The 18,042-nt window shown below is 35.6% G+C and overlaps 1 protein-coding gene across 2 annotated transcripts; it reads left to right on the forward strand.

Annotated features, from left to right (window-relative positions):
* Nucleotides 1-3,733: 3,733 nt before the first annotated feature.
* Nucleotides 3,734-17,916, forward strand: LOC128988884 (zinc finger protein 98-like). Of its 2 annotated transcripts, XM_054410635.1 has the most exons (3): nucleotides 3,734-3,853; nucleotides 4,121-4,270; nucleotides 16,467-17,916. In XM_054410635.1, exon 3 carries the CDS (start codon nucleotides 16,858-16,860, stop codon nucleotides 17,815-17,817), a length of 960 nt encoding a protein of 319 aa, XP_054266610.1. In that variant the 5' UTR covers nucleotides 3,734-3,853; nucleotides 4,121-4,270; nucleotides 16,467-16,857; the 3' UTR covers nucleotides 17,818-17,916. The 2 variants fall into 2 exon arrangements, with proteins under 2 accessions (XP_054266610.1, XP_054266618.1); XM_054410643.1 differs by lacking the exon at nucleotides 4,121-4,270.
* The last annotated feature ends 126 nt before the right edge of the window (nucleotides 17,917-18,042 follow it).

The raw sequence follows: 18,042 nt of genomic DNA on the forward strand, positions 1-18,042 counted from the left end.
TAGGCCTACGTGTTAGGTACTGTAATTGGGTTATTAGAAATTATAGATAAAACATAGTCTCTTAGCTATTAACCTACAAAATCAGAGTAGGTAGTTTAGGTGTGGTTGAAAGAACTGCTGGGAGGCAAAACACGATAATTCCTCGGACGATTCGGTAACGGGGATATTCCCCGCGAGCCGGGTAGATGCAGGGAGACGTCCACTCAATTACCCACCCGAACCAGTTTTGTCCGCCTCACGCACTGTCCGCCTCAAGCACGTCCGGGGGAAACACGGCACCTTTGACAAGTCCCACCAACCAATCGCACGGCCAACCTATCAACACAAAACTCTGAAACAAAACCAGCAAAAACAGTGGTACGTTTTTAAAACACAGAGTGGTTACTCCAGTTATTAATATAGCTCAGTGATTTGGATACGTCAATAAAGTTGATTACATGCTGCAAAACACAAGTCAAAGATAAATTATAGTACATTAACAAATAAAGACATAAACAAAAAAATCAAATAGCTACAAAGGCCATTTAGATGGCACAGTATGAAGACTACGTTATACTTACAGAAAAATAGATGTAAGACACAGAGTGGTTACTCTAGTTATTTCAGTTTTAAATCACGAATAAATATGTTGGATAATTGACATAGAGTGATGAGAGTCATACATATTTGAAACGATCGTGAAGACAGCTATCGCCAGCTAATAACGGGTGGAGAATAACGTGCCCCCACAACCAATGCTCTGTACAGTGTAATTAAATCGAACGGAAATAAACTCCAAAATGTAAAATTATGCAAACACGTTAAACATATAGACATATTTTATTCATTAATTAGGTACAAATGATACAATGCACATCTTAATCGTCAAATACAGTACACTATATGGAGTAGTTTAGTAGCTTTTAAAGCAAAACAAAAAATAATTGGTTAAGTCTATTTTATTCTGAAGAAGAATTAAACAAACAAATAATAAATATAAGAATAATAAATAATACTATGTTTAATGAGATTAGGCAGACAAGAATTTTTCGATACTATAAAACTCGCCTTCCACGTACCAAATAGGTTTTCAGCTGTTTCCCAAAACCTTTAGAACCCAACCTATAACTTCACTGCTTTACTTCTTCAGGAAGCTTATTATAGGGCCCCGAAAAATTTTCATTCTTTGCAGAGAGGGTCAGACGATGACATGACATGGATAACGACAACGAAGATCTACTCCATGCCTAGGTGGACATCTTTGACATTGACCAACCTGATGGAATATACTTCAGATGATTTACTGCTTATTGCTCTGAAGATGAATTTAGAAAGCAAAGTTAAAATGTTGTTCTCCCGGAAGACTCCTCTGCATGAATGGGGAGTGGTGGTAGGCAGTTGAGGCACTCTGCCCTTTTTTTGGACGGCGAAGACCTTAATAAGGGCAGTGCGTATTCTTCTCCTTCTCCTATGACTCTCATCACTCTATGTCAAATATCAACATATTTATTCGTGATTTAAACACTGAGCTATAATAATAACTGGAGTAACCACTCTGTGTTTAAAAAAACGTACCACTGTTTTTGCTCGTTTTGTTTCAGAGTTTTGTGTTGTTAGGTTGGCCGTGTGATCGGTTGGTGGGACCTGTCAAATTAGAGGCAATATCAAGATGGCGTCATTCTGTTATTTTGTTGATTGTAAACAAAAATATGTCAACATTATGATTTCATTTATTCATTACGACGGCAATCACCATTTTACAAAATAACACATTAGACAAGACTTGCATACAACAAGACAAATACAATAGAAAACATTAATAACTGCGTAAGAAATTTGGTGGTGGTGGTGAACAGTTTGAGTGAAATTGCAACAGTTACAACATTGTGAATGAATTGATAACAATAATAACCAGTATGGATAAAGTATCAAATGCAACATTGTGAAAAAATTAATAACAATAACAAGAAACAGTGTAAATAATTAACTAACTACAATAACAATGAGTAATTAACATCAACAACAATAACAAGAAACGGTGTAAATTAACTACAATAACAATCAGTGTGAATAATTAACATCAATAACAAACAGTGTAATAAGTATCAAAATGACAAAATTGTAAATAATTAACATTAATAAACTTATTATACATAACAATAATAAACTATGGCAATAGATAACAACATAATAAACTGTGAAAAAAGCTAACGTGATTGTGATTGCAATATAAAGTTATTTACTTATTAACCCTACATCTGGCAAGAGGCTCAATGAGACAAATTTGGCAAGTTTAATTACAAATACAAAACCAAATAAAAATGCTGAGTCCGTGCGTCCCGCACAATTTTTATTTCAGCTGCAGTTTTTTTTAATACGGAGAAAATGAGAGCATTCTATTGGCTGACAAAGGAACAACGACTAGTGGATAGCGTGCTGGGCTGAGATTCTGATGGTACCATCAGGTTCGAAACGTTCGAAACCCATCGATGGCACAAATTTTTTGTCTAAGATATTTGCTTCAGCAAGTTTGGGTAGAGTTGTTAGGTTATGACAGTTTAGTTTTATAATTAAAACCTTATAAAATTGAATTTGAGCTATTTTGTTTTATTTTATGAACAGGACTATTTTTTCGATTAGTAAACCTTCATTCAATTTTTCATTTTCAGCAAGTATGGTTAGGTTATGACAGTTTAATTTTATAATAAAAAAATTTTAAAATTGAATTTAAGGCATTTATAGTTTTATTTTATGAACGCAACTAATTTTTTCGATTAGTATAACTTCATTCAATTTTTTCATTATAAGCAAGTTTGGTTAGTTAGGTTAGGTTATGACAGTTTAATTTTATAATTAAAAATTAATTTGATATTTTTTTGGTTTTAGGCCTATAATAAAGTTTTTTTTTATTTACAATTTTTAAACTCATTTTGTCCGTATTAAAAATCTGCAGCTGAAATAAACATTGTGCGTCGGTCCCTGGACTGGAGTGGACTCGAGTGGAGTGGAGTGGAGTAAGAAGATTACTAAAGATTAGATTAGTGACGAAGATAGGCTAGATCCAGTCCAGCCAGAATCCAGATGGTAGATTAGGAATTAGGAGGGTTAGGAGGGGTCTGACTTAGGGGAGGTACAAATGAGGCATTTAGTTCAAAACTCCTCCGTGAACAGCGCTGTAGTAGAGAGCACTTTGGCAATGAAGGTTTACTAATCGCAAAAATAGTTCTGTTCATAAAATAAAATTATAAATGCCTCAAATTCAATTTTACTATTTTTTAATTATAAAATTAAACTATCATAACCTAACCGAACTAACCAAACTTGCTGATAAAGAAATAATATAACAAAAGTTTAGTAATCGGAAAAATAATTCTGTTTATTAAATAAAACTAGAAATTGCTCAATTAAAATTTTATAATGACTTAATAATAAAATTAAACTGTAATAACCAAACCAAACCAACCAAACTTGCTGATAATACAAAAATCTTGGACAAAAAGTTAATGCTACCAGCGGAATTCGAACCCGGGACCTACAGTATATCAGCCCGGCACGCTAACCAATAGACCACCGAGGCCGATGGCTGTTGAACGTCTTGTACTACGGTAATAGCACGGCCGCCTCGGCCGTGGGTAATAGCGTTCCCTCAGCTAATAAGAAGCCCTCAGCTGTCATCGTATCGTAGCCTCTTCTATACCTCCCCTGAGTAAATACCGGTTAGGGTGATTTTAAAAATACGAACAGTAACCAGATTTGTTTTGTTTTGTTGATATTTTAATTTTAATGCAGTGATTTCACTATATTTGTGTCTATAAAATCTTCCCTGAGTTGTGGTTAAATGTAAATTTAATGTCAATTACTTACTGTGTAATTGGTAAGTAAACTGAGGTTAAGTGTAACTTATGTCCTTCCTAGGCCCTTTCCTAACTTAACTAGGCCTAAGCTAAGTCATCTGTTATCTTAATTGAACAGATTATTTCAATCAGTATTTAGTATTAACGTTGGGTACAGTTTCATAACTGGATTATGCTAATAAAGATTGAAAATATTGCTTATAATCGATATTTTAAAATATATATCTCTATTATAAAATTAAACTGACATAACCTAACCTAACTAACCAAACTTACTTTTTTTTTAGTTCTCTGGAAATATTGAAGCAATAAGATTGCGGGCGAAGTGATATCTCAAGGAAATTAACTTACAATGGCATAATCTTACTAGCCTATAATACCGCTGTGTCCCAGATGATGTAAAAAAGACACATCTAGCTTCGGAGGATATTCAGCAAGTAATATATTGGAGTGAAATCAAAGTGTCTAACTTAGTCCCCCCCTACGTAGCTCAGTTTTAAAATTATATATAATTCAGTATATCTAAGTGTTTTTGTACGATTATTGGTTACGGAGAAAACTTTTAAAATTCCCATGTTATTCTTATGGGGAATTTTGTAAAATGTTGTGGTTTGCTTGTTTATGGATATATTTTGATCAAACTTGGAAAATTTATTGATTTTATACTAAGCTATAATTATTTTACTTAAAAACACTTTATTAGTTTCCTTGTAGCAGCAAACCTAGGTACACGTTAAACCTAATGTTATATAAATAGATTAATTGCAGGCAAATGGAAATTTGCTTGGACGGCAGGTTTGCTGCGGAGGGGGTATTTTTACTTTGTTATAGTTTTTTTTTTTTACTAGTGTACATGTTGCTCGAAATCGAGCAATTGTAAAGAAGTAAAGTAGTTACAGTATTTAAAAACAAAAAAAATTAAATTTCCGATAAGACATATGGTACAATACAATTCTGATTGTCTTCCTGTCTCTGATGGCTCTGCTCCTCGTCATCGCCGGCAAAGGAAAGTACCCATTTATAGAGACTAATTTCCCATTCTTACTGAGAAATTACCTATAAATTACCCTTTTACCCGTCAAATTACCCTTTTCTCCCCATGGTTAACCACGTTTTATCTTCCCCACCCAAAACTCCGAATGTTCACCAGCCCCCTACCTTTGTGAGTTGGGATTATTGTTTATATATTTAATCAGTAATAAAAGCAAAAATATCTCACTAATATTATAAATGTGAAAGTTTGTGTGTTTGTTTGTTTGTGTATTTGAAGGTCAACCACGCATAAACCACTGGATGGATTGGGCTGAAATTTGGCATGATGAAAGCTCACATTCTCGATTAACATATAGGCATATTCTTATCTCAAAAATCCCTTCGGGCTCCGCCCCAGTGGCTCTGTAGTTCTCCATGTTAACCTTATGAGTATTCATATTTAAAGGGAAATAAAGAATTTAGTCAGCTGTTTCAACTAAAAAAGTTGGTTCCATGATATACAAAAGCATTAAAAAGTTATAAGATTTAGCAACAGGGTGCAGGACTATATTTTTTTAGCATTTATGTAAACAGCTAATTTGAACTAAGCAGCAACAAACAACTGTGATACGCAATGAGAACTGTCAAAGTAGGATTGTTTATAGTTATGTTTATGTTTTTAATGTCATTAATAATTTGTGATTTTTTTTAAATTTGTGATACTTTATTTTTCTTTATTGTTTAGGTGAAGAGGTAGAACATTATGGCTATGGTAGATGTGTAATACCATAGTATATACCGTCAATTTAAAGAAGCAAATTTTATCAAACTTTGTCCTCCCCCATTGCAAATGAAAAGCTTGAGTATAACTGCAATAAGCAATTTAAGCTTATATGCCAACCCCGTACGAAGGACGGGTACTATGCTAGTCTTTAATAAGGTTGTATTTTTGATGTCGTAGAATAGTTTTTTTAAAGTGATTTTAGAACGTTTAAGCTGGGGTCTGGCTCCTAAATAAGTACCAATTAAAAGTTCAAAAATTTGCACATTATGCAAAAAACCCACCAACAGGAATTCCTGAAATTATATTTGATTCTTAATCTCCTTTCTTTTCTGAACAAAACAAGTATGGATATGACTAGGTTATCAATAGTACTTTAGGCACTGCGAACTGTTAAAAAAAACCTCTGCGAAATGGCCAAAATTGCCAAGGCACCGAGCATTTTAGCATTAATCAGGTCAGGGTAGTCCTAGGGTTAAGAAGGTCTGAAGAGAGCGGGTTCTAGCAGGGACATGAAATTCTACGAGCTCCGTCTTGAGACTCGTCATTAGAGATCTACCGCACCGGAATACATTAAAATCTTGAAGACCTAGCTCAGGAGTGAATATTTCTGGTGATATAATTGTTTCAGTGAACACTATTATTTCGTAGATACTTGAACAATCAGACTCTCTTAAAATATGAAATTTAGAGCGATGGCCATTGCCATTTTGTAGTAGATATAGTCAAGTCCAAGATTACCAACCTTTACTCGTTTTGTGGCTGCAAGATAATAGAGAGGACAACATTTCTAACATTTATAGTCTGGTTATCTTTAACTCTGCATATAATCAATTGGAGTTCGTCTCAAAGGGAGCTAAGTAGCCGACGTTCCCAATCAGATCGATCTCTAGTTGCCCCCAAATTAAAAATTTTAAAGAAATCTTTGCTATCGCCAGACTAAAAAAACTAACCTTGTAAGTGGGTTTGTGAACTCACAAAAAAAAAACAGGAGAATGCCATAATGTCAATATACATTATTTAACTCCATTCACAAAGTTTATTTACTTTTAGAAGAAGAAATCTATCCCTCCGCGTTATCATACCATTAAAACATAACTCAACCGCTGAGATTTGTCTAAATGTCAATCAGCTGCAACATGCATTAAGCAGAAAAAAACTTCCCCTCAAACCATATGTGGCTACTGAAATTGAACCAAGGGAGAACTTCTTCATTTACACTTTATGCATTAACTGTCCTTGCGTAGCTTGCATAATGTTTTTGGCCAGAATACTATTTATACGGAACGATGACGAAGTTGGACAACGTTAAACATGGACAACGATAAAACAGACAACGCTTAAATTAGACAACGATGAAAATAGACATTGATGAACATGGACACATTCAAATAAGTTCAAGTTAAACATTGCATACAAACGACGAACACGGACACATTTTTAAGTTGTCCTGAGTTGGCGTTGCATGACACTACGAAACCAGACACATTGAAAATATGTCACAGTTTAACGTTGCTTGCAAACAACGAACCAGCAAGTCAAACACAGACCTTTCAGCAAGAAGTTTTTGTGACTAGCCACCTTTTGAGGGCCAATTAATTTAGATTAATGGAGCATTAGTAATTTTTCACTTGATAATGGGAGGCGTTTATCCACTTCCAGAAGCGTTTGAAAAGTCCATACAGTGATCGGATGTCACCTATGCGGGACGGCGCATAAGGAGTAAGTTGAAAATCTTAAAAGGTAAGCATAGATTGATATGTACGGTACATAAATTGTAGGTCTTGTTGAACTAAAAACTATGCTGCAAACTGGATGGACAACCGAGCCAAAAAATGGCAACCATTCAAATATTTCTTGAATCTGCCATTTTGAATCTTAAAATGGCTGCTATTTTTTACTCATTCGTTCTTTTGAGCTCAAATTTGTAATGTAGCATTGTATTCTACTAATAAATACCTTTAATTTGATGTGCATATCGACCCATGTTTACGCTTACAATTTTCATAACCTATGCTTACCTTTAAGATTTTCAACTTACTTCCTACTAGCAGAGTACCCGTCCTTCGTACGGGGTTGGCATATAAGTATAAAATGCTTATTGCAGTTATACTCAAGCTTTGCATTTGCAATGGGGGAGGACACATTTTGATAAAATTTGCTTTGTTAAATTTACACTATACTTTAATATTTCACATCTACCATAGCCATAACTTTACTTTAATGTTCTACCACTTCACCTAAACAACAGAGAAAAAAAATTATTAAACATTTTCAAAATATCACAAACTATTCATGAAATTAAAAACATAAACATAACTGTAAAGAGTCCAACTTTGGCAGTTCTCATTGCATATCACAGTTGCTGCTTGGTTCAAATAGTCAATGGCTAAAATTAGCTGTTTTCATTAATGCAGAAAAATTATAGTGCTTTTGCATATCACAGAACCAATTTTTTTAGTTGAAACAGCTGACTAAATTCTTTAATTCCCTTTAAATATGAATACTCATAGGGTTAACATGAGGAATTACAGAGCCACCGGGGCGGATCCCGAAAGGATTTTTGAGGTAAGAATATGCCTAAATATTAATCGGGAATGTGAGCTTTCATCATGCCAAATTCCAGCTCAACCCGTCCAGTAGTTGATGCGTGATTGAGCAACACACACATACTCACAAACTTTTAGATTTATAATATTGATATAGCAGAGTACCCGTCCTTCATAGAGGGTTAGCATATAAGTATAAAATGCTTATTACAGTTATGGAAGAGGACACGGTCTAAGAAAATTTGGTCTTTTAATTGATAAGGCATCCTAGTGTAGCATACATATCTACCATAGCCCTGATGTTCTACCACTGCTCCTAAACCAAAAAAAATAAAAATAAAAATAAAGTTCTCATTGTGCATGTACCACAACTTTTTGGCCCGACACACGTCGTCCTGTCCTAATGTGGTTTTATGTCAATGCTCATTTATTTTCAAGATGAGCTCGTTCTCATTGCTCAATCAAGTCCTTCAGACAAATGCTACGCTTACTCACCTTTAGGTTGGAGCTCGTTTGCTGTGCTCACTTGCCTTCAGGTTTAGCTCGTTTGCTACGCTAACTCGCCTCCAGGTTAAAGTTTGTTCACTACGCTCACTCACCATTTGGTTTCTAATTAGCTTTTTTCATAAATTAAAAAAAAAGTGCTGCACCCTGTTGGTAAACATATTTACTTTTTAATGCTATTGAACATCACAGAGTCAAATTGTTAAGTTGAACCAGCTGTTAAGATTCTTTAATAACATTTAAATATAATTACTCATAAGGTCAACATGGGAAACTACAGAGCCACTGGGGCGGAGCCTGAAAGTGTTTTTTAGATAAGAATATGCCTAAATGTTAATCGGGAATGTGAGCTATCATCATGCCAAATTTCAGCCCAATCCGTCTAGTAGTTTATGCGTGATTGAGCAACACACAAACACACAAACTTTCAGATTTATAATATTAGTAAGATTGATTGATTGATTGATCATAGAACCAATTTTTTTAGTTGAAACAGCTAACTAAATTCTTTAATTCCCTTTAAACATGAATACTCATAAATCCCCTAAAGGTGACATCCGAGAGTGAAAATTTAAAAACGTACGTTTTCATGTCCCTGGCCTTTTACTTTGTAGATACTGGATTTTTAGTTTATTATTACTTACTTACTTACTGGAGTGGCCACTGGTACCCTAAGAGGTACTTGGCCTCGCCCACACACTGCCTCCAGATGTCTCTGTCTTTGGTGTCATTTCCACTCCTTCCCAGTCTTCTTACATCTTTATGTACTTGATCCTTCCATCTAAGTTTGGGACGGCCTCGTGGTCTCCTGCCTTCGGGGTTTCTATCAAGTACATTTCTCGTAGTGGAGTCTTCCTCTCTTCTCGAAATATGACCAAACCATCTCAATCTTCTGCCCTTGACTTCCGCTATGATGTCAGGGTCTTTATAGCGCTCTCTAATCTCGATGTTGTGTCTCATTCTCCATATTCCATCTTCGAGCGTCGGGCCATATATTTTCCTGAGAACCTTGTTTTCAAATGTTATAATTTTCTTTTCTATTTTTTTGCTCATTGCCCATGTTTCTGAGCCATACAGTAAAACCGGTCTTATTATTGTTTTATAAATACGTAATTTGGTGTTGTGGGATAATAATTTTGAGCTTAACAATCTATTGCATGCATGGAGGGACCTGTTAGCCGAATTTAACCTGTTTATTACTTCCAATTCTTCATTATTGTTGTCTGATAATAGGACTCCTAGATACTGAAAACTATTTACTTTCTGAAAAGAGTGGCTCTCGATCTGTAAGATATCATCATCATCTTCATCATTTTCTTCTTTACCATCCCATCTTCCGCACTTCATGAATTTTGTTTTACTGTCATTAATATTTAAGCCAAATTTTCCTGTTTCTTCTACTAATATTCTAATTAATTCTCTGAGATCATCCTTGTTGTGTGCCATTATGGCTACATCATCTGCAAAAGCTAGTTGAGCGGAGCGAGCGAAGCGAGCGAAGCTCTTATACGTCGACTTTTGTGCATTTCGTAATACGCAAACTCCTCCTAGACGGCTGAATCAATCGTTTTGAAATTTTGCATGGTGATAAAGACCATATCGGTGAGTGCCAACATCTATATGGCGTTAAAATAGTCTCTCAGGAATCCGCCCCACTGGGTCTCAAAGTTTCAATGTAATCCTTATGGAAGCAGTATTTGACACATAAACAAAGACATATGATCAGCTGTTGACTTTTGAATGCAGTAAATAAGGAAATAGCTGATAGCATTATTCCACAGATATAAGGACAGAAACGGTATGGATAATACATATAATCAAATGACGACACTAGCTTGGGTCCGTGACGTAGGAAGTGGTGCAGGAAGTAGTAAAGGTAGCAGTATGGAGTGTGGAAACTGTTTATGACGATTAGATTAAGGTATCTGCATTCCTAAAATTCTATGGAAAGGGACGAAAACAGGTCCACGACGTAGGAAGTAGTGAAGGAAGTAGTCAAGGCGAGCTGTCCGGAGTGTGGGAACTGTTTATGACGATTAGATTGAGGCATCTGCAATCCTAAAATGCTATTGGAAGGGAAGGAAACAGGTCCACGACGTAGGAAGTGGTAAAGGAAGTAGTAGAGGCGAGCTGTCCGGGGCGTGGGATCTGTTTATGACCATTAGATTAAGGTATTTGCAATCCTATGATATTATGGGAAGGTAGGGAAACAGGTCCGTGACGTAGGAAGTCGTGAAGGAAGTAGTAAAGGCAAGCAGTCAAGACTGTGGGAACTGTTTGTGACGATTAGATTAAGGTATCTGCAATCCTAAAATGCTATGGGAAGGGATGAAAACAGGTCCGTGACGTAGGAAGTGGTGAAGGAAGTAGTAAAGGCGAGCTGTTCGGGACGTGGGAACTGTTTATGAACATAAGATTAAGGTATTTGCAATCCTATGATGCTATGGCAGGGGAGGGAAACAGGTACGTGACGTAGGAATTGGTGAAGGAAGTAGTAAAGGCAAGCAGTCCGGACTGTGGGAACTGTTTGTGACGATTAGATTAAGGTATCTGCAATCCAAAAATTCTATGGGAAGGGAGAAAAGCAGGTCCGCGATGTAGGAAGTGGTGAAGGAAGTAGTCAAGGTGAGCTGTCCGGAGTGTGGGAACAGTTTATGACGATTAGATTAAGGTATCTGCAATCCAAAAATTCTATGGGAAGGGAGAAAAGCAGGTCCGCGATGTAGGAAGTGGTGAAGGAAGTAGTCAAGGTGAGCTGTCCGGAGTGTGGGAACAGTTTATGACGATTAGATTAAGGTATCTGCAATCCTATGATGCTATAGGAAGGGAGGGAAACAGGTCCGTGACGTAGGAAGTGGTGAAGGAAGTAGTAAATGCAAGCAGTCCGGAGTGTGGGAACAGTTTATGACGATTAGATTAAGGTTTTTGCAATCCTAAAATGCTATGGGAAGGGAGGAAAACAGGCCTGCGACGTAGGAAGTGGTGAAGGAAGTAGTCAAGGCAAGCAGTCCGGACTGTGGGAACTGTTTATGACGATTAGATTAAGGTATCTGCAATCCTAAAATGCTATGGGAAGAGAGGGAAACAGGTTCACGACGTAGGAAGAGGTGAAGGAAGTAGTAAGGCGAGCAGTGTGGAATGTGGGAACTGGAAACCATTTGTATCTGCAAAGCTGAAATGCCATGAGAAGGGATGGAAGCATGCCCACGACATAGGAAATGGAGAAAGAAGTAGTAAAGGGTAGCAGTGCGGAGTGTGGGGAATGTTTGTGGCAATTAGATTAACGTATCTAAAATACTAAAATGATATGGCAAGTGATGAAAAATGTCCACGACGTAGGAAGTGGCTTAGGAAATAGTGAAGTATGAGCATAGTGTGAGAATCGTCTGTGGCAGTTAGATTAATGTATCTTCAATCCTAAAATGCGATGAGAAGAGAAGGAAACATCACCCACGACGGAGGACGTGGTGAAGGAAGTATTAAAGGCTGGCAGTGCAGAGTAGGGGAACCGTTTGGGCAGTTAGATAAATGTGTCTGTAATCTTAAATGTAATGAGAAAGGATGGAAACAGGTCTATGACGTAGGAAATGGTGAAGCAATTAGTACGGCTAGCAATGCAGAGTGTGGGAACTGTCTTTGGCAATTACATTAATGTATCTGCAATCCTAAAATGCTATGGGAAGAGAGGGAACAGGTCTACGACGTAGGGGGTGGTGAAGGAAGTAGTAAAGGTGAGCAGTGTTGAGTGTGGGAATGGATGAATGTATCTGCAATACTAAAATGCTATGGGAAGAGACTGTAGACTTTTTAGGTTAAAATGATTACGAAGCACGAATCGATACATATTTTAGATACATGCAATCGTTTACAATTCAAATTTACAACTGAGTTGACAACAGCTGATGTTTTACTCCATAGAGGCTAAAAACTATTTTTACTCCCTAGAGAGTAAAAATGCTACTTTAGACCTGCAACGCATAGACGACTGTTTTTACTGCAGTATGACAAAAACAATATAACATAAACCCTCGATGACTCCGCTCAATTTTGTGGATGCCTCTGCGAACGCCACCTAGTATATTAAATGTTTTTCCAATTTTTATGCCTATGTCTGAGGATTTAACTTTTTGTAATGCTTCTAAGGCGATGTTAAACAGCATTGGTGACATCCCATCTCCTTGCCTTACGCCGGTATTGATTATTTTTTATTATTAGTTTATTATTATGTGTTTTAATATTTTTTGGGATGGGGGCAACATGTTACACACATTTATTTGGTTTTAAATAGGTTCTAGGTATTTTTTTCGTATTTTTAAAGTCTCGAAATTCACGACCATGACGTGTCCCTAGGGTACATTTTCCAACTTTCACACTGTTTTTAGACTAATTATTAATGCCAAAATATATAAAGCCATATTTTTATGTCATCAATGGTTATTAAAATTACAAAAAAGGAGCATATTATAATTTTATTGTCATTACAAACTGACTACCATGACAAAATAAGTCTGTCCCTCGATTTGGCGTCACGACCATTTGGGAAAAATTTTGAACTTTGGAGCACGACAGTGGCAAGCCTGGCGTCGATGGAGTCAGTTGGTTTTAGAGACTAGTTTGGGGTGTACGTCAGGATTCTAGTGCCGGTCATTTCGAGTTGAAAGGAGGAATTACAAGATTAATAAAGGAAAGATTGTGTTTTTTGTAATTTTGGTGTGTCCATGACCGTACGTAGTCATTCGATGAAGTAGACATGGTGTTAATTTTTGTTTATAAGATATTTCAATTGCTAGATTAACGTAGAAGTCCACTTTGTATCCTCGAACATGAGGTGCAGGGCTACCGCCAGAACAGAGCCAAATAACACGTAATTTCACGACCAAAGTTTCACGACCATCGCGGGTTTTTCACGACCAATCCAGCATTATGGATTATAGTGTGTTTGGTCGTGACAATAACTTTAATATAATTGTAAATTGAACAGTTTAGTTCAATTGAAACACATATTTTTATTATAACTAACAGGATAATTGAAGGATTGTTTAGAAAGATTTAGATTATTCCAGACAATTCACGACCGTACTGCTTGTCCCTGACCATCACACTTATGATTTCGATCATAAAAATTTCAAAAATTAAAATATCGTCATATTTCAATGTTTTATACACAAAAGAAGCACACCTCTATACAAACATAACGATTTTTCGGGTCTCAGGTAAGTTTCTTCGGAGTTATACAAATTTGAAAAGATTTTGTTGGCTTTTTTCAATTTTTTGAGTTTTTTATTTTTTTCTAGAAAGACCAAATATACCAAAAGCTCAGTGACCTTTTTATTGTATAATGGTCATAAAAGTAAATTAGTTTATAGCAAAACATAGTTATACAAATAATATTAACTATTTTTAATATTCATTTAAACGTCCGTTATGGTCGTGACAGGATTTTGTGTTTTTCAACTAAAGATGCTCTTTTAAAAAGAAACTACCAAAGATATTGTGTTACCATGGACATTTTATGAAACTTCCAAATGTTAATGAAATAAAAAAAATAATAAAAGTTTTGAAAAAAGGGGAAACGAATTTGCAAAGTGCTTTTCCTGAAAACGTACGTTTTTAAATTTTCACTCCCGATCATCATGTACTCAAACGAGAAGCTTACTATTACCAGCAATGATAAGCCAAATTTGGTTGTGATATATCTTTTCGTTTTAAAGTTATAAAGTCGTCCTAAGACTGAATTGTCACCCTGTATATAGATTTTACACAAAACTTTTTACATTATTTATAGTCCCACAAACTTATAACAAGAGTTTTTTTTCTTTACTACTTCAGAATGTCTATTTTGATGACCTACAACGTCAGGACACTCAGTATAAACTGTATACAACTTACTGAAATGTTGGCCATAACTTTGAGGCCATAAGCTTTATTTTCTAATTTCTATAAGTAAGGTTTTAATCCGTTTAAAGCTGTACCGGTACCTTAGACTCCTTCTTATCCTCGGGACCAAGGGCAGTCCAGATAACGGTTCTTCTGGTTAAACCGACGTCCCCAAAAACTAAAATGGACCGTTTAAATGCATACTGTATAAGCCAATAATGATTATTACGTATTTAGACCAATAATGATTATTACGTATTTGATCACTGGTCTCAAATCTTTCCCACGAGAACAGTCATTTCAGTACCATCCACTTCCTACCGATCTAGTCCGGTTAAACCGATGTGCTGATAAAAATTGTCCGGTTAAAGAGATGTCATTTCCGCCGAGTGTAGTCCGGTTTAACCGATGTCCGGATAAGAGGGAGTCTACTTTAATGTTAAGTTATTGTGTAAAATATTTTCACTTAAAACTTAAAGTACCTATTTGTTACAGTTATTTTCTTTTATCTTCACCTATCTTGTGCAGTGATGGAAGTAAAGTAAAATTCCACTTCTATTTAATTTAAAATCCTATCAACTCAAGTACAACAATATTTTAATGTTATAAACAACTGAATTGTTTATAACTGATATTTTAATATAAAATACCCCCGCCGCAGCAAACCTGCAGACTAAGCAAATTCCCATTTGCTTTGATTGGATCTACACTAAAATGTCTCCTTTAAAATTTCACATTTATTCCCTATTTAAATAACATTAGTTTAACGAGTACTTAGGTTTGCTGCAACAGGGAGGGTAAAAAGTTTTTTTTTGTAAAATGTTAATAGTTTAGTATGAAATGAAGTCATTTTCCAAATTTGATCAAAATATGTTCATAAACGAGCTAACTACAACAGTTTACTTATTCTCCATAAGAATAACATGGGAATTTTATATCGACCAATTTTTGGAATTTCCTCCGTAACCATTAGGCGCATAATAACGCTTCAATACACTAAATTATTTGTTTTTTTAAGCTCTACAAAATGGTTTGAAAAGAAATTGCTAAATTTTAAGTTTTTATGGTCAAAAATGGGCAAAACCAATTTTTCCCCCATAAACCCCTGTTCCCATAGTCCGATCATACTGGTTCGCGAACTCGTTCAAATAAACGTAGGTTTACACGTTTGTACCAAATTTCATCAAAATCGGATGATTTTTGCTTGAGTTATTGCGCTAACGTACACATATATAAATATATATATATATATTATTTTCTTGCATGTTTAGGGCTACTAATAACACATATATATATGAATTTGAACGGATGGTGTTTTTGGCCTCTAGGGACCTCAAAACGAAAAAGTAAATCGGTCCCGGGTCCAGGTCTTACCATGAGTACTACGGTAATAGCTTATTCCCTATATGGGAAATTCGCTAAAAAAAAAAAAAAAAAAAAAAAAACTCGGACAAATGATTCAACCAAATATTACAGTATTATTTATCCAAACAAACCTCGGACAACTGATATTTTAATATAATTTATTAAAAAAGGACACATGAAAACTTGGACAGTTGATTCAACCAAATATTATTATTTATTCAAACAAATCTCGTACAACTGATTTTCTTAATATTTTGTAATTTTTAACATACTCAGACAAATGAAGTGATCCTCTGAATTCATATTTAGATAATAAAAATCATACGTTTCTCCCTTTATACTTGATACTAACTGTACTTAGAAGTCTCACTGGAAGCGCTGATGTGCCAAAGTCATAATTTTTTTGTTGGCCGAATAATTGAAAAATTCTTTCACAGATCAGTAACTCCAACAAAAGAAGAAGTTCTTTTCATTTGTTGTTTTCAAGACATTTTCATCTTCAATCTCCCTCCCCCCCCCACACACACACACTGATCAGCCTTTAATGAATACTGAATAATATATAATAAAATATGGATGTTTCAGATGCAGCAATACACTTTCCCAGACATAAGGATAAGAAACTTCAATTTGGGGCATCTCATTTAATACAAGCTAAAAATTGCTTAAGTATATCATCATATATCTCATATCAATAAAATGTTTTGAGGAAGAGATTTTTCAAAGATAAATTATATACAGGACTGGAAGTAGACTGGACCAGGTTATGAAGGACCGACATGGACACTGGATTGTTGTCTGCATATTTAACAGCTGATATTGGACTATTGTAGTGACGGAGTAGAGTGTTGAAGATATAATAGGATTCATAATTGAGTTTTTCATTCAAAATTTATGTGCTGTCCCTGGATTTTATGTCCTTATATAACTAGCTTCATTTATAAGCTTCACATAGTCAAAAAGTGCAGAAGTAAAAATGTCTAAAATCACTGAAAATCTTCCTCTTAAGTGTCCAATATGTAGAAAAATGTTTTCTACAAAAAGGAAAATGAAGAATCATATATATGTACATACAGGTGAGCATCCCTTTAAATGTTTGACGTGTGAGAAAACATTTATTCAATTAAATCAAATAAAGTCTCATTCAGTGTTACATTCTGATAAGCGTTCTAATAAGTGCACTATATGTGGAAAATCCTTCACAACCAATAACTATATGAAGATTCATACATTGGTTCACAATAGGGAGCGACCTCATAAATGTACTACATGCGGAAAATCCTTCACAGCTAGTAGCACTATGAAGAGTCATACATTGGTTCACACTAGAGAGCGACCTCATAAGTGTACTATATGCGGAAAATCCTTTATACGCCAAGGCCATATGAAGACACATGCATTAGTTCATTCAGGAGAACGGCCTCATAAGTGCACTATATGTGGAAAATCCTTCACAGCTAGTAGCACTATGAAGAATCATACATTGGTTCACACTGGAGAGCGACCTCATAAATGTACTATATGCGGAAAATCCTTTATACGCCAAGGCCATATGAAGACACATGCATTAGTTCATTCAGGAGAACGGCCTCATAAGTGCACTAAATGTGGAAAATCTTTCACAGCTAGTAGCAGTATGAAGAGACACACATTGCTTCACACTAGAGAGCGACCATTTAAGTGCACTAAATGTGGAAAATCCTTCACAACAACTGGCCATATGAAGACACATGCATTAATTCATTCAGGAGAATGGCCTCATAAGTGTACTATATGCGGAAAATCCTTCACAACAAGTGGTTATATGAAGACACATGCATTAGTTCATTCAGGAGAACGGCCTCATAAGTGCACTATTTGCGGAAAATCCTTCACAATCAAAAGCAGTATGAAGAGACACACATTGGTTCACACTGGAGAGCGCATTGTGCACTAAATGTGGAAAATCCTTCGCAACCAATAGCAGTATGAAGAGACACACATTGGTTCATACTAGAGAGCGACCATTTAAGTGCACTAAATGTGGAAAAACCTTCACAACCAATAGCAAGATGAAGAGACACACATTGGTTCACATTAGAGAGCGACCATTTAAGTGCATGAAATGTGGAAAATCCTTCACAACTAATAGCAAGATGAAGAGACACACTTTGGTTCATAC

Source organism: Macrosteles quadrilineatus, unplaced genomic scaffold (genome assembly GCF_028750875.1).
Source record: "Macrosteles quadrilineatus isolate MER2022 unplaced genomic scaffold, UCM_ALF_1.0 Scaffold_1__1_contigs__length_201487025, whole genome shotgun sequence".
Taxonomy (NCBI): Eukaryota; Metazoa; Arthropoda; class Insecta; order Hemiptera; family Cicadellidae; genus Macrosteles; species Macrosteles quadrilineatus.